The following is a 20,631-nucleotide window of genomic DNA, read 5'->3' as shown; positions in this document are numbered from 1 at the left end:
GACGCGTAGCAAATATCGAAACGTCGAATTGCGTGATCCATGAAAGGAAAAGAATGACACTAAGAAACGACAGTGTCAGCACATTGTCGATCGATGGCACGTCCGCGATCTTTGACGGTACGTAACTTCGAAATTATTTCGTGATCGAACTTCGTCGCGACAACAATGCGGCTCCACGGTTCGTTGATAATATTTTTCGCGGCTAGCTGCTTGTCCAGCACCTTACCCGCTCCAGAAATACGTGAGTATCTCGTGTGTATATTTACGCGGCGGTAAAATATTTTATATAATTTTATATTGTTCCAATGTTTGCCCGAACGAAGTTGTAAACGGTATTCTCGCAAGTATTACAATTATTATCGATATTGTTGGAATCGAGTAACGATTACGTCTTCGCGGTAGATATTTCTGTAACAGTCTTCGTGAAAGATTCGAAAAATTGAATTCTTCGCGGTGCACTTGTAGGCCACACCCGATGTATACGTGTAGACGTCAGCTTCGCATCTGGAGCGCGTGCATTTCATTTTCGATGAATCGGTCAGAAAACCACGCGATGTACGTTCAAAGTATTTAGGTTTGCTCGTGCACGCGTGGCCGATTTTAATCGCGAACAACAGGTTCTTTGGAACGCAGACCGTACATTTTTTTCACTTAGCAACCGTGAAGCGAACATCGTTCTCAAGAAATCGTTTAACGTCGAGTTAAAGGAAATTTTACGTTGTTTTGCAGCGCCATTTTTGAAGATATGTCGCAGGAGCGATCCGCATCTGTCCGACTGCGTGAAAGAGAGCATCAAGTTGTTGAAACCGTATCTGAGAGATGGTATTCCCGCCCTTCGAATACCGGCCTGCGAGCCACTTCGATTGGACGAAATCAAGATCGATCAGACTTCCGGTCCGATTTACGTTCACGCCAAGTACAACAACATCTCCATCTTCGGGGGAACTAATATTGTTCCTAAAACTTTCAAGTAGGTGAAACAGTGATCGGGTCAATTTTATTTCATATTTTTCGTCTCGAACGAAATAATTGATCGATTCAAAGGACTCTGGGCTAACTAGTCTTTCTTCGTCAGGCTCGACCTGGACAAGAACCGGATGAAATTTAAATTGTACATCCCATGGCTGGACATGATCGTGAGGTACCATCTGAACGGCAGGATAATGCTGGTGCCGATTATTGGAGACGGTGTGGGACACGCGAACTTCACGGACGTCGACGTCGTCGTCACCCTCCAAATGGAACGCTACCTTAACCAAAATACCGGCCAAACTCATCAACGCGTGAACGACATTTACGTGGACTTTGAGATAGGCCACGTTAACGTGGAACTGGACAATCTGTTCGACGGCGACGACACGCTCTCCGGCGCCTTGAATCTTTTCTTGAACGACAACTGGAGGACCATTGTCGCGGAGATAAGACCGAAACTCGAGGAGACCATCGGCGACCTTATCAAAGACTTCGCGAACGAGATCTTCTCGGAGTTCCCCGAGGACGTGCTGTTGCCACCTTGAAGCGACCAGTACCCTTCGAAAGCTTTCAAGTTTAACATGTACAGCATTTTTAAGTACAATTTCTGACTTTGAAAGCACAAATATAACTTCTTACCGTGTTATTCTTTTCTAATAGTTTTCCTCCAAGGAGGATCCGAAATACGATTTTTTTTCTAACGAGTCACGTTTCAAGTTACAAAGTCAGTCGTTCTTTTCTAAGACGAATATTTCTGGACGAAAATGCGATTCTTGTTGCATGCGCGTTGTCGCGGTTAAAAATGATAAATCTCTGTAATCTTTGTATCTCGTAAACGAGACGTTATTACTTAATACATAGTATTTCTTTCATCACTGATATTTGCTCGATTCTACAGGGTCATCGATAAAAGTGATCCCCCACGGCAGTGTATAATCCTGACGATAGGTAACCACACGGTGCGTATGTAAGCCGGGTAATCGCTCTGTAGGCGCACTTGCTAATACATTAACGGGTAAACCAGTTGCACAAGAAAATAATACACACTTTATCCGTGTCATTATGTTAATTGGCCTTTTCTTTCGATAACTGGAATTTTAATACGGCGATGACTCATGGGTGGTGACGCATTTATTTACACGTACAAGTATTTCGGTTTGAAATGTTTATAAATTGCCTTTACACGCAATTGACTATTAATTCTTACACCATTGGGAACATCTTCGAAACTGGCATCCAATGGAAACGCGTCGCTTAAACGACAGTTTGTTCAAATTATAAATTATAGCCTGAAACGGAGTAATCGTTTCGCTGTTATTTGTCGAGATGAACAGCCGTAATCTTTTTGTTCAACTACTCCCTGGGATAATGATGCTCTTACGAAAAAGACACGATGAAGAAATTAAAGATACTCGGAGGAGAAATTGAAAGGATTCTTGCGACAACTGCAAATATCCTGGCTACCTCAGAGGCACCCTTCAAGTTTCAATACTCGATATTTAATATTTACAGTACCATCGATACCCGTATCCGATATTAGCAGTTGCGTAATATTTAACGCGAAAGGTACCATTAACTTAAATTATATAAAAATTGGTTGCACACTTCCTCTACGAAAATATTCACTTCCGTGATTTCTATCCGACTTATTGAAACAATTTTTAATTCTTTTTCTCGATTGTACATAAAAAAATACAGCACTGCAGTACGTTAAAATTTTGATCGAGGGTAAGAAAATGAAACATTTCCGTCGCGTAAGTATGAAAAAATAATTTTCCTCAAGGTTATTTATCTTTCTTCAAATCGTACTACATTATTGTGTACTTTTTATTTAGGTCTCTTGCTTTTTACCGACATTTCTATTATTTCGCCTATATTAACGTGTTACCGTGTTTTTTGATCTTTTTTTCCTACTATTTATTTTTTCAACTCGGTGGAAATTTATGCGCTTCGTACATCGATCGGTAATTTTGTATGCTGTTGCACCTTCGACTTAATAGTGTCAACAGTACCGCAAGGAGTAACTCTTTAAAAGGCTTTCGTTTCTCGACTTTGCGAACGTATAGTCACGTTTATGCGAATGCACCGGCAATCGGTGTAACGCGATGCATTTCTAATCGACTTTCAGGTGTACTTGCACGTATTTCGCCGTAAGAAAAAGGCATATTATGTATTACAACCGTTTTATAGAAAAAACTCTTGAATATTCATCAATATTTCACGGAAAATAGATTACGTTACAAACTTGTTTATAAAAACTCGAAGTGATTCTTATGTAATATTATCGAATGTAATGAATTTCTTAAAAAAAATTTAATGTTTATTACATGATAAATCAGTAGGCAGTACGATAGCCGATGGCTACTTTATTTTTATTACAATGCTTCTATAGCGCTGAATTGAAAAGGAATGAATATTTTGCATATATTACGAATAATTGTATTTCTAATTTCAAAGGAAATTTTTCCCTCGTTGTAACTTTAATACGAATAATATAATTTTATTCGATTAATCTTAACGACCTTACAATGAAACAAAATATCAAATAATAAGAACAACGAAACAACAACTTTCTTTTCAAACTAAGAAAATTTGATTACTATTTGTACGTTCAAGTTCCTCGTTTTTTAATATAAAATTGTTCCAACGCGATTAGCCTGGAAGTATGCAACCTGTTTCCACGCACGTATAGCCTGTAATGCGCGGTCTTCGTGCGCAATTCACAGATCAATCCTGTACCCATTAATCATGAGCTGACGTGTCTTATAATTATCAGAATATAAATTTGAATAAACAAACTTCTTAATCGAAATAATCAAACATTAATTGTTATAAAAATACTGTCCATTGATGAATTTCGCGCAAAGTGAAATTTATTCTTTGTTATTTTGTTTATTTCTTCGTATGCACAAAATTTGCCATTGACTTCAATTCTTACCAGAGAGGAATGCAATTACTTTTACGATATTATTCCATGCTTGCCTAGGGTTCGTTACGTAATAATTGGAAATGATTTTCTGTTACGTAAAAATCGCTTTAATCACTGTAGTCGACTACTTAACAATGACGAAGATTAATTCGATTGTCGTGCAGTTTCCTGAAAATTTCCTGAGCCTGGTTCGTTGATTTTTAATCATTTCTAACCAGTATCATTTTGCTACTACTAATACAAACTGGTAATTTATAAACGAAGTAAGATATATTGAAAGCTAATATTGCATTTCTATTACAACTTCCTTCTTAAAAGTGTACGTAACAATAATTTTTAAATTCTTTAATTTGAAGCGTTTTCCGGTATCGTTACCAAAGAAGATTGAAGACAAGAAATAATTAAAAAAACTTACAAGAGGGGTTTCAACGAACGGTAGATAAAAAAATTCAAAAACAAACTTCAAATTACCGTAAATGTAACGTATGATCTGTTTTAAATACTCTCTCTACCATTTTTTCTTAGTTTTCTCGTTTGTAAGGTGCACGAGTTAGAAAGCTATACAAATTAAGAGAATAAATGTACACGAGTCAAAGAGTTCTCGATGTCGACAGAACAGGTGAGCAACAAATTGAGCAAGAGGGCGACACGGTCTTTCAGAATTTCTCCGAAAGGTGTAAAACGTTTAAGAATTTCAAGGTGTTCAAACAACAGGCGTGGTTGAAAACTAAAACATCGTTCCGCGGAACATTTCCTCGAAGACCGTCCATTTTTTCTCGCCCGAAAGATAAGTAGTCCACCGACAAAGAGTTACGCGATCACGTTAGATTGTATTATTTGAAAACTAAGCAAAAAAATAACGATTGTTCCTTGTGTACGAACAATGATACAATTATTGCAAATATTTTATTATTTAACTTTCTCGACCTATATTTTCCAGTCGTTGCTCGAACAAGAAAACACTTATTCTGTACCACTTTCGACTATTGATAGTAATGTACGATAAGTGTACTGTTACTTTCGTAGCTACGAACTTTTCTATCCCACTAAAAGAAGTCTTACAAAATGCACTTTTCTTCGCTACTCATTTCCGAGTAATTTGTCGCGTATTCTGTGCACGCTTTCTCTCAAGGACCAACTCAAAAGACAATGACTCATTACACATTCATGGCCAGCTAAACAGCGAACAGAAAATCGTGGTTTACAATTATCGTATATCAATATCACCAGTAGTGTTATACATTAGCTCGATGTTAAAAACTAAATTATTAACGTTCTCGTAGATACGGTATAGACGTCGTTCGAGTTACGAACTTGGAAATGCTATTACCTCTCACTGAAAAAAATGTTTAATATTTTATTAAAAAACGAAATTTTTAACGATAAATGAATCCGAGCCCGGCGTTATTGCACAAGACATTGTAAAAGCGGCAACTTCTTCAGTTGCAAAATAATAATTGCTATAATCGTAAATAGTGAATAATTAAACCAGTGTATAAAAGAGAGTAATTAAAATTTCGAGAACCAAATGATCATTTCGCAAGCGGTTCTTCGCATAATTCACGGATAGGATTAATGACGTTAAAGTATTTTTTAGGGACTACTCGGTTGATGTAGCGTTCTCGCAATGATCCAGTAGGACGTTACGCAAAGTTCACTACGTGCACACATTTTCTGGGTCTCTCTATTATCTTTCATCATGGTTTCTATCGCGCAATCGACCAACACTAGTCCAATTTAAATGTTCCCGTATAAATTTCATTACATAAATTCTGATGAGTCATATCGATGTGCATTTGACAGTCCACCGCCGCGTTTATTGTTCCTTCTTGGGTTCCTGGCTGTCAATTATCAGGTCGAAACATCAATCGCATAAATAATTCATCGCACGAAAATTTTCTTTTTCAATTTATCACCATTCTATTTACGCCGATATCGATCGTACTTGTATCCGTTGTAAATTAAAATCGATACTGGAAATTCCCAGCAACGAATTGAAATTACTTTTTCGGGGATTCGAGCGTTCGATAATGGCTCTACCTAAACTGAAAAGAAAATGGGTCCAACTGTACAGATACGTTTACTCGAATGGAATATTCGATCTCACGGTGTCAGTCGGAAACGCGGTGTTGTTGCGTTATATTTTTCCGAAATCCGTTTCTACGAGTCGCGAACCGCAAAACCGTGGCGTTCAAAGTACGAGCTGCAGCGGCGGGAATAGAAAGAGGCAAACTCCTGTCTGGGTTTAAAGCCGAGCAGAAGCCCCCAGAGTAGGGGGGCCCTGGCATATAAGACAGAATATGAACGGGGCCCGTGTTTAGTTTACGACAACCGATCCACCTAGCCGTCACCTTTATCCATCGCCAAGATCAACCACCACCGTCCCTCGTGCTTCGGATGAGCCATCGTCACCCACTGACCATGTAACAAAAACTCCTCGGAAACTCCGAAACAGCCTGAAACAAATCGGTGAATTTATCGAAGAGAATCGAAACGGTAAACGTTTGGACGAATCCGGAACAAGTGTATAATTATCGTCGAGGATGGAGACACTAGAGACCTAAGATCGGATTTTGCAGGATTTGGATCCGTCGAAGGACCAGTTTCGATCGAATCGCAAACACTCGGGGATGAGGTCCTCCAGGATGCTCAGAGGACGGAAACTAGCTTGCGTGTTGCTGGCATTGTTGTCCAGCGAGCTGGTGTCCTGTGAGCGGGAGCAAACCGATCCTGGACCGAACGAGCCGGACTTCGAGATTCGTAAGCTTCCACCGCGTCATTTCTTTAGATCAGATCGTAGTGCGCACGTGGCCCGATGTTCTTCGCTGTGAACGACGACGCGAGGAAGGATCCCCTGGTCTCTGCGCCGCTCGAAGTTTTAGTTTTAGAAAAGTGAAACTCGTCGATCGTTGGACATTCGGTGATAGTGATGCTTGGAATTTTAATAAGACCTTCCACGCTGTCCGGGTTAACTAACGTCGAGTCGTTGGCTACCGCGAGGTGGATCTCCCGATCCCCAAATTCTTCCAAGTAGTTTGAAAAGTGATAGTTGGAAATTGGGAGACAGCGACGGTCGAGATCTCAGACTTTGCACGTTGTTTCGATCGATCAATTGCTCTCGATTGGTGTCTTCTCGACGACAATACGCCGTAAGATCTCCTTCGAAACGCTCACGGTTGTAGTTCGGAAAATTCATCGATCTCTGGAATCTGAGAGCAACGTTCGGAGCTTGGACGACAACCCGTTGCGCCGATTCGATCGATCGATTACCATCTAATCGTTCGTTGTCGACGGTACAGCGGCAAAGGATCGTCGAACTCGAAAATTTTGGAAATCTTCGAGCCTTTGCGCGCTACTCTCGCGATCGATTTACTTTCGTGTCTCCCGTGGAAGATCTTCGGATCTCGCGATCGCTCGAAGTAACACCGATTGGGAAATTCCTCGACCGCCCGAAATTTGAGTGACATTTGGTAATCGAGACGTCGAGATTGTGCAACTCTCCGTTCGTGAAGCGACTTTTTGCCAGGCTGGATCGCGAGATCGAGCGTCTGGATTTCCTAGATCCGCAGGCGTATCCGTTCCGAGTTTTTCCCCCGTGATGCGTTTCGTTTAACGTGGCCACGTAACACAACGACGGTGGTGCTGGCGAGCAATTATTCCTCGTATTTTCCTTTTACGATCATTGAGCGTATCTGCCTTTCTCTTTCCGCGCTGAGGGTAACTACGAAGAACGATTATGTCGCGGAAGCGTATTGTGTTAACCGTGTTTTCTTACGTTGGTTCGACGGACGCGCGACGTTTCCCTTCGCGAGCAATTGTCAACGAAACGTGACCGAACGTTCGGACGTTTCCTGTTACGAGGAGGATTCTGCGACGGCTCGGTTACGCGAATCTTTTTTTAGAGGAAGTTGAGCTCGCGCGAGCAACTTTTGCATTGCAAATACGAGGAAGCTTCTAGAGTGGATATTTCGTTTTCGGTATATTCTTCGAACGGTGGATTTTCAAGGCAGAGTGACGCGATTTGCAAATTAAATCGAAGGTCCGTATTCACGACGAAATAGTTTCGAATAAATTCCAATGCGTTATAACTCTATGCAAGGTGACCCGGGGCAAATATTGACAATCGTGCCACACCTTTGCGTCGTAAGGTACAATAAAACCACGTGGAACCGGGTACGGTACGCGCAATTTGTTGCTCTCAAAACCAGTTTACCGAAATCTTGAAACATCGCGTGGCGTTCGAACGTGAAGTGCCTCGAAATGGCATCCACCGAGTTTTCATTTTCATTTCTTCCATTTTATCGTTAACATTTAACAAGGTATTTCCTAATTGAAATGCCGACGAAAATGGCAAGTCTTCGCGCGCGAGATTTAACGTCGGACGTGAACGATTGGCATTTGAAGGATCGAGAGGCCAACGAAATATCGATGAAACGTTGCACACTTCTGCGTTAACCCAATTTCCGATCGAGCTTCGATCGCGGCGCAACCGTGTCAAAAAACAGGGTCTCGCGTAACGCTGCGTAACGCAACCATGGTGTTCCGTTTCGACAAAAGAGCGCGGTTAGAATTCCGCGATCGTAGGTATATGTGGCTACGGTACAATGACTGTCGGCCATTCGGGTTAGTTAACCGAAACACCGACCCAGACGCGAACTATTATGCGAGGCTGCGCTGGTCACCGTTCAAACATAATGGTATCCGAGCATGGCGTAACAGCTCTCGATGGCGTGGCGAAGGTTATGTCAGAGATTGTGTAACAGCCCGAGGATCGGCGGCAATCGGTTGGAGAAAGTACGAGGCTCGAGCCGGTCTTACGTCGGTGTATCCTCGTCGACGCTCGTCTTGGACCGATCGAATCCCGAACGTTTCGAGTGAAAGCGCCAACGTAATCTCCGGTGCATCGCTCGGTCCAGATTCCTAGGACTACTGTGTCACCTTGCGGAGTCTACGTTCATCGATTGGGTGGTTCGTCTTTGCGATTAGTCTCGGAGGAACGTACATCGTTCATCCAGTGTTTTAATACTTATTCCATATTTGACATTTTACACGACCTTTTCCGAAATGATCCCAGATATATAATATCGTCTTGCAGGATTGAAAATTGGAATCGATAGGTTCGTCGAGGCTGCGCAAAATAGATTGTTATATATTGTACCCTGCCTCGAACAGTTGGCCAAGTTTCGACAATTTATTTCTATCTGTTCGGATACCTCGTTCGTACAAGAGATTCGAATTATTAAGGTGGCAGGGTACGGCTGAATATTGCGAGGTACGATTTCTCAATAGTCGCCGTACAGTGACACGCAGAGAAAAACAGGCATCGATTTAACGGGGAAAGTATATAGGGTACGTGATGTGGAAAAGGTTGTACCTCCCGATTCGTCAACGGTGGAGAAAAATGGTAAAGGAAAACGTTGATCGATCGTAACAAGGCTTAGCATCCTACGAGTACAACGATACAGCTTTCTTACGAAACAGTCTAATTTCGTTTTACCTTATACGAGAGATCAATAGCACGTCGTATTGTGCACACGACACCGCACGCATCGAAGTCACTTGCAAATGTTTTCGTAGACCTCGATTCGGCCCTTCCAAGTAAATTCCTGGTATTTGGAAAAATAATAATTATATTGGGATAATCTTTTTTCTTGGCGTAGTTTTTTTTCATATCTAACCAACAAGAGGAAATGATTTTCGAAGGAACGTAGTAAATTTTTGGATAAATATGAAATTCGTACATTCTCTGTGCCTCAGTTAGTGAGAAAGAAAGTGGCGAAAACTATGTCTCATAAATTTTCTCGACCGATGTAACGATGGTATAATCGTCAAGATTGGAATTAGAGAGGAACGCAATTTCTGCGTCAAAGGAAATAAATCATGTTACATTTGCTTGAACTATATTTTAATAGTTCGGTTGGCGGACACGAGAAAAAGTTCAGAGAGAAAGTTGTTTCTATTCGAAATTTATTATTTCGAACCACTAATAACGTTAGAATGCGGTTACTTTAAGCAAGGTGACAATGTTCCAAGGGGAATTTATTCGTTCGCTAATATTTCAGGTTTCTAGTGTTTCGAACAGATGTAGATTAGACGTGTGGGAAGCCTACTCGCGCTTTAGAAATACATAAGTGTATCGTGTCGAAAGTTTTCGGGTTTTCGTAGACACGTACGAGTGGCAGAAATATTTAAAAATATTTCAAACATCGGGGCAAAGTGAAATTGTATGTCAAGACCAGTCGATTGTAAGTCAAACTGTGTGCAGCATTTTTATTGCAGAGGGAAGCTCGAAATGTCCTCGATGGCAACAAGAATGCTAAAATGTTGTAAATATATTCCATAATTTGAATGTCAAAATTAATCATAAAATTGCAACATCGTCGAAACGGTAATTCAATATCGAGAAACGTAAGAACTATTACGAATATTTAATAAGTGACTAACGTCGAAAGATGACGCGGAAAGGTAAGCCGCTTGGAAAATGTAGTTAATTTTTCAAAGACATCGGAAGTGAGAGTGATTGCGTAAATGTACCGGAAGTAGGAAGACACCGTAATTCGTTGGAAAACAAAGTCACGATTGCGTGACTTCGTGTGAACTTAAAATTTCACGGATCCATTAATCATGTAACGCTAAGTGCGATCAAAATTTGCAAATGTCTTCCTTTAAAGTGTTCTGCTTTCCACAGCCGAGTACATATTACCCTGCAGCAGGTCGGATCCCAAGATAGAGACATGTTTCCAGAAAACGCTCAATCATCTTCAACCGTATTTAGTGAAAGGTAAACATATTACAATTTCATAAAAATTCATTTTCATTTTAAAACGAAGTGCACGCTACGAAGTGTCCAATTTTCGCCTATTGCGAAATTTATTAAACGATTCTTCCGAACTTCGCATTTATGTAATGACATCCTAAGTACTAATTACAACACGCCGGCACGTAATTAAGTAATTAATTCCGTTCTAATTGAGAATCTTATCTAAACTACGAGCTTTTGCGCAATTTAAAATTAGACTGCTATCTAAATACGTATGATAAATGTTTCGAATAAAATTTCGGACAACGCGTAATTAATAACGCTAGAAATATTAATATTAGAAATTAAATGTGCTATGACGAGAAGAAAAAAAAAATTATAAATTCCGATAAGAAACTTTAAATACACCGTGCAACTATGTCGAGTGAAAACTGACTTTTGGAAGTGTCTTTGAAAAAAGTTGCAAGGAACGTTTCGCGACTAATAAACGGAAATTTTAGTTCAAAGTTTTCGTACGTTTTGTAATATAATACTCCATCAGGTATTTCCGAATTGGATCTACCACCAATCGAGCCGTTGATCATTCCCGAACTCGGAATGGAGAATGGACAAGGAGCAGTGCGAATCAGGGCCTTGTTCTCCAACATCACCGTCATAGGAGCAGGAAATTACTCGATCACCAAAACACGACTCGACTTACCCTCGTACAGGCTCGACCTTCACCTGGCGTTCCCAAAGATCGAACTTCAAGGTCATTACGAGGTGGTAGGGAACGTGCTTCTTTTCCCAATTCAGAGTCACGGCGATTTTTGGGCACTGTTTGGTAAGTCGACGATTGTCGAATAAATCGTGATCGTTCTCCCTTGAAGTAACTCGGGATAGAATTAATTAATAAAATTATCGACCATCGAGGACGCGAACGATCGAGAGCGGAGTAATTGTTACCCATCGAACGCGAACGCGGCTGTAATATTTCATCTGGTACCGTGAGGCGTCGAACGAACAAACAAAACAACGATGTTCGTTCACAGGTGACGTGTTGGCGATTGCGCGTGTACAAGGCGCCGAAGAAATCAGGGACGGTGTACGTTATTTGAAAGTGGCGCGAATGCTGGTGGATTTCAGCCTGGGTCGTGCCCGATTCCGTGTGGTTGATCAACTGAACGGCGACAACGTGATCGGCCAGGCAATGAATCAATTTCTCAACCAAAACGCGAAGGAGATCGTCGAGGAAATGCGCCCGGCGGCCAGCGCCAGCATCGCGAAACACTTCAAGGACTTCCTTGGCAAGGCCATGAACAAGGTACCGCTGAAAGTCTGGCTCCGCGACTCGTAGCTTCCAGGATGGTCCTACCCCGATACACAAGAATCTCGTTAATTTCGAACGTTTCGCGCCATCTCTGTCCACGAAGCTGGTCGTGGAGTCGAGGGATGCTCGCGAGTTCCTCGAGTATTCCTCACGGGACTGAACAAAATTTGCGAACTCGATACGAGTACGCGGTTAACACCAACTTCGAATTCGGCTGGTTCTTAGAACGGTCAGGGTACTTGTGTGCGCTTTAGCTAAGGATTATTAAATATTATTGTAGAAATTAAGAAGTAGGTGTACTCGTGTTATTGCTGTCGCGGTGGAACCTCCATCGCGCGAACTAGTTTAATCGGGGTACATGTCGAACAGTAATTCGAACGATGAAACTATTGTATTCGAATATCCGCGAAACTGATGTTAAAATAATCGACGTTCTACCGAATATTGATGGGTTAATTTTAACGAGCAGTGATCTCTCACCTATTCTTGCATCATCGATGACACATTATAAATTGATCGAATCGCAGCTTCGATTTATTACCGTTAAGACGAAGATTGTTTAGTTTGGAACGAAGAGGAACTTTTGCTTCCGCGACGTTCCACGAGCGAACATCGTAATAATTAGTCGGTTAATTTCTAAAAAATCTGTTCGCGTTTGCGAACGAGTCGTTCAATCGTATCCGTACTTGCTGAAACCAGAGTGACTCTCAACCAGTGAATTCGCGCAGGTGTCACGCTATGTATATAACGTTTTATTTTAAGAATTTTCGCTAAAAATTTTGACAATCGAAAGGTTGAGAACCACTATGTATACGTACCATTCGACGTTTTGTAAATAGAGTATCGTAAAATGCGATTTTGGATTACTAACTAATATTATCATCTGTAAATGCCGCCTTAAAATGTGACACATCATTGTAAATACCAAGGAAAGACAAATAAAGCAATAAATCTAATAGTGCGACGGTCACGTCGTTTGTCGCCCGAGCTTAGGATATCCTAGACAATACTTTCGATCGACGCGTCGAGTACAACCAAAGTTACAAAATTTACAATAACAAATTAAAATTTTTAGTCACCTCGCTTCATTTGTTGCACAAGTTGCATCATGCAATTGGGACGGTTGGTATCTTTTGTTTTGTTGAAGATAAATAACGCGATGAATGAAAATTTTTGTTGGCTTTGCGTTTCTTAACTTTGCATTTTCGTTGCACTCTGAAAAAAAAGAATAACGAGAATAGGGTTACAGATCGCACTTGTAAAATTCCATCGAGCGGAATTGTAGCCTTCGACGTAGAATCGTTCGATGTAGAATATTTCCTCCGATGGATTTGTAACTGCATCGCTTCGATTTTCGAACTTGCAACGCGCTCGAGTGCATCCCCCGACATTATTTTGTCGTATCACGGCCCGAAGCGAGGACAGGGGACGTTCATCTTGGATACGATGCATCGTTAAAAATTCGTCGAGCAACGTACCCCAATCTGATGAAACGGGAGACGAAACATCGAAGGCGCGCAACGTTGCCAGATAATGAATTAGAACCGTGGTAGGACGTATCGTTCGACCTCCGACCCCCGTGTCTCGGTTCCTCTTACTCTCGGCCGTCTCCCTTTATTTTAGCTCTGGTAGCCTGAAAACTAAACTTATGTCAGAGCTCGCATAGCCGAGTCATACGTCGAGACGACGATCTCGAGGGCACATCAGGACAGGGTGTCGTATCGGCACATTGTTGACGACTACGGTGATAAGTGGCCCGGCGGAGAAGCCAGTCGTCAACAGTCGTTGTGCCCCTGATGTGACGCGACGTAGCTCGTTTCTTTCGCGAACAGACCGAACCGAGACAAACAGAAGGTAACGAAGGGAGCAGTGGCCGCTAGTTGAGACCATGATGGCTCAATTCACCAAGAGACAATGGCTCACGCTGATAGTCATCAGCCTCGCGGATTTCGCGAACGCCATTTGTGTCTCGCTCCAGGCGCCATTCTATCCGCAAGAGGTGAGTACCAACTCGTATAGTTCGTTGATCCTTGTTCGCAATCGGTTCCTATTACGGTCTCGGTGTTCCCTTTCTTTTCCCCCCGAGTTCTTTCATCTTTGAATGTTTCTTTCGTCCCCGAGTGAATACGAAAAACTTTGTTCGTCGATTCGAGATTCAGAACCGATCAGTCCCTCGCGAGATTTATTCGAAATTAACGAAGAAAGGTTCGTTTCGAAAGAGTAAATATTTGTATCCCGCGAAGATGCATTTCGCGTGGTCACGATAGTTTGTAATTGTCGATATCGTTGCATCTTAATCAATGAGCCCGGGTTAATTGATAACGCGCAGACTCCGCTATGTACGTACGTACTTGTCGCGTGAAAGATACTACGAGAAATCGAATTTATTCCAGCGTCGGAATAACTTTCGAACCAATATAAAACCAATCGTTTCACCGCTACTCACGCGATTGAGTTTCTGTATTTATTAATATTATAAATCGAAGAAATATTTTTCATAATTCGTGACAAGAAGACGTCCACGGTACGCTAAATACCGTCCATAACCGTAAGAGTGTTTCTCACGAACGATTACTTATCGACGGATGTCGGTGCAGAAATAAAATTATCAATTTAGGTGATTCATTAAGAAGTACGAGTACGTATGTTGACTCGCGCAAAAATCATAACAAAATATATTGTATGCGTGTCCAATGCACCGATGTGAGAACGATAATTGAAATAATTGAAAAAAAAAACAGTTGTCGTAATAAATAATAGTTGCACGAGTGACTTCATCGTTCAGTGAGATATTCAACGCTTCGAAAACTCCAGAGTGTCACACGAGATAAATTAAATTGAACGTTCGATGAAAATGTCAGTGCATCGATCATGCGATATCTTTTTAATCTTTGAAATTCGATTCGTTTTTCAAAATTGTTCGCAATCCCGACATCCTGAAGTACACTCCTCGGACCAGGAAATTTTCTGCGTTCTAAAGTACTCAATGACTCATAGAAGATACAATGTATCGATCCCTCCTGAGTAATGTTTTTCCTTCGAGCAAATACATGCCCCGTCACCGAACACTTTTTTGCCATCGTTTCGACCCGAGCGTCTCTCAGCTGTTGCATAACTATGAAAAAAGTAATATTTTCGCTAATCGAAACACACCTTGTACACTTGACTCGTTCACGAGGTAAAATATATTGCACATATGTATTACCTCCGAAGCGACGCATGTCGAGCGTAAACAACAACGTTACTACATATTGTTATTTATCAAGCTGAAAAACGTCATAGTTACGTAGTAGTCGATGTATCTGTTCGGTTACGTTGCTAAAGGTTACTATTTTATTACGATAGACGCTTGTCAGATAGACTCGGGCGTCACTTAACACTAAACGGAGTATTTCGACGAACTTTATCGGTGTGCTTAGCGTTGTCTGGTACGCGGAGTCGAGCGCCGATTATCAATCACAGTTTCCATAAATTTCGTTGCGGTTTGTTATTTCAGTCGACGCAGCAATCTTAATTAGCCTTCCATTGCTAGACATAATTCTATAAATATACCGTGGGCTTGGCTCGCGAAAAAGATTTTATTATGACGAACGACACGAACGAGTGGTCGGAACTTGCTCACTTTCGAACGAGCTTACGATGTACGTGTTTCGAGTATTGGATAATTTTATACTTCCTATTGTCGAGTCGATCGTATCTCGAAGACTCGGTGTAAATATTTTACCGAATTTGGAAAATCCAGAAATCCTTTAACGGTTGAACCGAATGTAGGAAATGTAAAACGAATAAAGCGACCAAAGCGTATTCTCAGTTCCCGAAGGGTTAAAATATCCTCTTTGATAATCGGTAGCCTTCGCGAACGAAAGATCAAACTGTCGTACACGCATGTCCGCATGTTCGAATTAACTTTCGATAACTCTTATCGCGCCCCGCGAAACGAAAATTTGACGATATTCTTGTCGCAATGTATCTCAATTTGTCTATCCCCGACAAGAGACCGTGTATAATTACGCGTAATAAACCGTAATCTGACGAAACGGAATAAAAACATCCGATTGAGAAACAGAGTTGATCTAATTCTGAAATTTTAATTCGAGAAAAAAATTTCAACGAAACTCTTCTTACCATTAATAATATCTATTCGCGGTCGACGACAAATAACGCGAAATTTATTGTTATTATAGTACTTACGGTATCACCTCGGTAGCTGATCGACTTTGTCCCTCGATAATCGGAGTCGCTCCCATGATTGTTGCTCTATTCGTTTTCGTCGAGTAACGTTTCTTCGAAAATCGATTCCTGTACAAAAATTGCCGTCTTCGATTCGTCAGATTTTTTTCTTTGTTCGCAGGCTGAAAATAAAGGTGCATCCCCCTCGGAGTATGGCTTGGTATTTGGAATTTTCGAGCTGGTCGTCTTCGCCATCAGTCCCGTCTATGGACAATACGTGGGTGAAATAATTCAATTTACCGCGAATAATTTACGAAGAAGGAGAAAGCCCGATAAACGACTACGCGGCGTATTTCGGTGCCGACTATTTGCCTGCTTCTAGGCGCCGAGTTTTATCAGCAATGTTTTTGTCATTTCTTCCTGACGAAATACCAAACGACCGCCGGTTCTCCGGGTCTAAATAAAGTACCGAAAATTAAACATGTCATAAAACGCTTATCTGAGAAAGGAGTCACTAAAATCCACAATCTGTCTCTTAATCTGTAGACAGTGCTAGAAACTGTGCTGCTTTATCGGTAAACCGTCAAAAAAAAAAGCAACGCGATCGAAGGGCGGTAGATAAAGTATCGCTCAATGAATACTTTTTCATCAGACGTTATCAAATTTACTGAAATTTATCGCTTTGAAAATACGAAAATTTTTTTCGACCAACGATCGCTCGTGTTCCGAATCGTTTTCACTGTATCTCGTTAAAAAAAAAAAAAGAAACAGCCCCCTGTTTTAAAATTTGTTTTCTCGATAGACGAGACACGGTTCACCAGCGATTGCATTTCAATTCACACGGATCGTAACGATCACCGGTCGATAAGAGAAATGAAACAATGGAAAGAAAAAAAAAAGTCGATCGTTTTCTTACAGTTGCATCGCATCGGGCCAAAGCTCTTGTTCAACGGCGGCATCTTGACGGCAGGAACTTGCGCTATCTTCTTCGGTCTGCTGGACAAGGTCAACGGCCATTATCCCTTCATAGTTCTCTCGTTCGTGATTAGGATCGTCGAGGCGATGGGCAACGCAGCCTTCCTTACCGCCAGTTTCGCTATTATCGCCAAAGAATTCCCGGATAACGTCGCTACGACTTTTGCCAGTCTCGAAACCTTCTTCGGCCTGGGCCTGATCGTTGGGCCCACTCTGGGTGGCGCACTTTATCAGGTAAGGCAATTACACGTGTTTGCTTTTCCTCGAACCTTTTCGTTCTGACAATGCGCGACGTTTCATTGTACCTTAATGGCCCTGATTCGGTCCAATCGGCATTGTAAAACAAAACTATCCAATTTGGTACTTTTCTATAGATTGAAATTCAATATAAACGGTACACCGTACTCGAATAAAGTAATATAAAAATTTGAACCACAGGTCGGTGGATACACAACGCCATTCGTTGTCCTGGGATCGGCGCTGTTCGTGACGGCGGTCGCAACCATTTTTATTTTACCGGTTCATCCTAACAACAACGAAGCCACTCACAGCACCGGAGGTACGTTTTCACCATTAATATTAATGCAACGGAACTAGCACAGGAAATTTAATTCAGAAAACTCGAGCTCACGTTCGGACATTAATTGTACTTAATTAGGAATGAGTGTTCTTCATGAATAACAAATCAAGAAGTTACGATCCTTGTAATTGGTTCGTAATTTATAATTAATTGGAACGTTCGAGTGGCCAGTGAGAGTAATATGGAAACGCGGATTAATTAAAAGAAAAACAAACGTTTGCTGCCCATTGGGAAAACTGAGAATGCTTTGTTCGGGAACTGTTAATTAAATCGCAACCTTATTTACTTAATTTAAATTTCCCACTGTAAACGTGAAGCTGGTTTTATTACACACCGTAGAGGCATATTGTTGTAATCGTAACACAATAATGTACGTTTTCAGGGGTCACCAGGGCTCTGAGAATTCCGGGTGTACTGATCGCTATGTCGTCTATAATTGCGACCAGTATGAGCATAGGATTTTTGCAAGCCACATTGGAACCGCACTTAAGGCAATTTGCATTGAGTCCCGTTATTTTGGGCTTAATGTTCGTCATTAACGGTGGCACTTACGCCATTACGGCCCCGGCTTGGGGCTGGCTTTGCGACAAACATTCTCATCCAAAAGTAATTATCGAAACATTACTGGAATTCCTCGTTAATACCGTCGAACGGAATTTTTTAAGTACCATTGCATCGATATTTCAAATCGATTGTATCCTTCGCAATGGTTTTTAGGTGGCCACCGTAGCTGGATGTATTCTCGTGGTCATAGGATTCTGTTTGGTGGGTCCAGCGCCCTTTATACCGTATCCGACGATAATCTGGATGACCATTTGCGGTCTCGTGGTTCACGGTTTGGGCATGGCTGCTCAACTGGTTGCCAGTTTCACGGATGCCTTGAGGACGTCGATGTAAGTAAACGTACTCGTATCGCGTTCGATGGAGAATCGAACGTGTCATTGGAGAGGAGGCGAGGAATACAGGAGACAGGTTGTAATTAACACGATGAAAAATAATATTCAGAGCGTACGGATTCCCGAACAATCTCGAGACTTACGGTCTCATCAGTGGTTTGTGGACGAGCACGTTCGCTCTTGGTGCCTTCATCGGACCCAGCGTGGCTGGAATCCTTCTGGACAATATTGGTTTCCGGAACGCTAGCATGTTCATCGTGATGCTCCATCTGCTGGTGGTGAGTCCTCTCGGATCGATTCCCCTTGAACCGTTCGGTCTTCGGGCGTACCGTGTTCCGCGACATTTCAATGTTGGCAAGATGAGAATAATATCGTAGCTGTGACCGTAATATTCTCTAAAAAGGGTGGAAAGAAAAACGGGTTGATAAGTTTGTAAATATCGGTTTGCCCGTTTTCTGCTCCATTTGGCGAGCACCGTCCGATCTAAACGTTACGAACCCTTTTCTCTCCACTCTGTAAATAAAAGAACCACTTCGTGGTTCTTTCGGACCGCGTAAAATGGTCCGAGATCGAAAACTAGGAAGCCGAGCGGTAGTACAGACCGAACGGGTTCAGGGTCGCGGGTCTCGGAGTGAAAAAGCATTGCCGGTTGTTCCCAGGGCGTGGTGGCGGCGATGTTCCTGAGCGCGTGCACGCGAAGAAGGAAACCGTACACGGAGATCGGCGCCACGGAGGACCTGCTGATGCCACTGACAGACAGCGGGCGATCGCGAAGCGAGAGTCTTCGACACGGGGGCCGGGGCCAGGGCGTACCGATCGACAGGCCCAGCGGCATGAATTCCCTGATCGCGTGCAACAGTTACTCGAACAGGGCCGGCGCGTGGTCGAGGGCGTCGTACAGCGGTCGATATTCCCACAGTTACGGGTCCATCGAGGCTAAGAGGTACCTGGAGATGACCACGTGATGCGGCCCCCGAGGCTCGGCCGTCAACGAAAGCGGACGAGTAAAATCTCGGCCGGGGTCGTGGCAACGACTCGGTCCTCTTCGCCGATACGTTTTACTCGCGAATCGAACGTCTTCTTACCCGTTTGTCCCTCGCCGCGAAGGATCTCGTTCGGTGCATCGGGATTGTTCTCGTCCGACGAACGAGTTACGATCGATCGCAAACTCGTACGCGCAGCGGATGGAAGAAACCTAGCCATTTGTTTCGAGTCTCTTTCCTACGAAGATCGCGTATACGTGACTCGGGGAGCCGGCGGTTGCCGGCCGCTGTCACGTACGCGCGATCTTGCTCCTTCGATCGGCCCGTGTCACCATCCGTTCAACTTTCTTAGTTCGTATAGATTTAAGTCCGATGTATCGTACGTTCGTTACAACGTTTATATTTATAGTTCCTTGTAATACAATTCCTAGCATCCTCGTGTGCCTTGTTTTAGTTCACACTCGTTTGTTTTCGATCCACGATACCGAAATACCTTCCAACGAACGTTTCTAGGCACAACGATATACGTGATTGTCCCGCACCATGGGAAAATTGTACATATCTGCGCGCACGCACTTAGCTCTATGTCATTCGCACATTCCGTCGATGACGTCCTCTCGAGTATGATAAATATCGTAGAATAATCATCGTTCAACGTGTCTGTAATAAATGGGACATTTTCGTTTAACACGAAGCTCTCTACCCATCCTATCGATTCCAATCCAATTCCACGAGAATCGTATCGATAAGTAAAATCCACGTAAAAAGGAGGTAGAGCTTTCTCAAAATTTTCGAGAGGTCTTGGATCTCTTCGAGGGGCGGTCTTGGAGACGAACACGAGAAAGGAAGAATTGTCGGTTAGCATTGTCGAGAACTCGTCCGAAAAGTGGATTTTCACTCTCGATCGATCGTCACGCGATTCCTCGGCCCCTGGCAACGGCACGTTTCCTACGTTCGCTTTAAATTCCAAGGTGTTCGCGCATACGTGACACACCCACGCACGCGCGCGAATTCTTCGAAACAATAGCCACGTCGACTCCGAGTCTGGGTGCACGTG

At 42.5% G+C, this 20,631-nt stretch overlaps 3 protein-coding genes across 3 annotated transcripts; all 3 read left to right on the top strand.

Moving 5' to 3' along the window:
* Positions 1-67: 67 nt before the first annotated feature.
* On the top strand, positions 68-3,132 carry LOC143149379 (protein takeout). The gene is made up of 3 exons (XM_076316696.1): positions 68-241; positions 730-970; positions 1,076-3,132. Exons 1-3 carry the CDS (start codon positions 166-168, stop codon positions 1,515-1,517), a joined length of 759 nt encoding a protein of 252 aa, XP_076172811.1. The 5' UTR covers positions 68-165; the 3' UTR covers positions 1,518-3,132.
* Positions 3,133-6,232: 3,100 nt separating this feature from the next.
* On the top strand, positions 6,233-12,925 carry LOC143149377 (protein takeout). Its single transcript, XM_076316694.1, has 5 exons — positions 6,233-6,397; positions 6,481-6,661; positions 10,590-10,682; positions 11,203-11,484; positions 11,693-12,925. Exons 2-5 carry the CDS (start codon positions 6,532-6,534, stop codon positions 11,995-11,997), a joined length of 810 nt encoding a protein of 269 aa, XP_076172809.1. The 5' UTR covers positions 6,233-6,397; positions 6,481-6,531; the 3' UTR covers positions 11,998-12,925.
* A 742-nt stretch (positions 12,926-13,667) lies between these two features.
* LOC143149376 (MFS-type transporter SLC18B1) lies at positions 13,668-20,256 on the top strand. The gene is made up of 8 exons (XM_076316693.1): positions 13,668-13,969; positions 16,322-16,417; positions 17,059-17,349; positions 17,554-17,674; positions 18,078-18,301; positions 18,413-18,588; positions 18,701-18,869; positions 19,251-20,256. Exons 1-8 carry the CDS (start codon positions 13,859-13,861, stop codon positions 19,554-19,556), a joined length of 1,494 nt encoding a protein of 497 aa, XP_076172808.1. The 5' UTR covers positions 13,668-13,858; the 3' UTR covers positions 19,557-20,256.
* The last annotated feature ends 375 nt before the right edge of the window (positions 20,257-20,631 follow it).

This window comes from Ptiloglossa arizonensis, chromosome 7 (assembly GCF_051014685.1).
Source record: "Ptiloglossa arizonensis isolate GNS036 chromosome 7, iyPtiAriz1_principal, whole genome shotgun sequence".
Taxonomy (NCBI): domain Eukaryota; kingdom Metazoa; phylum Arthropoda; class Insecta; order Hymenoptera; family Colletidae; genus Ptiloglossa; species Ptiloglossa arizonensis.
The sequence above is the reverse complement of the archived record's forward strand: the minus strand, read 5'-3'. Positions and strand labels throughout refer to the sequence as shown.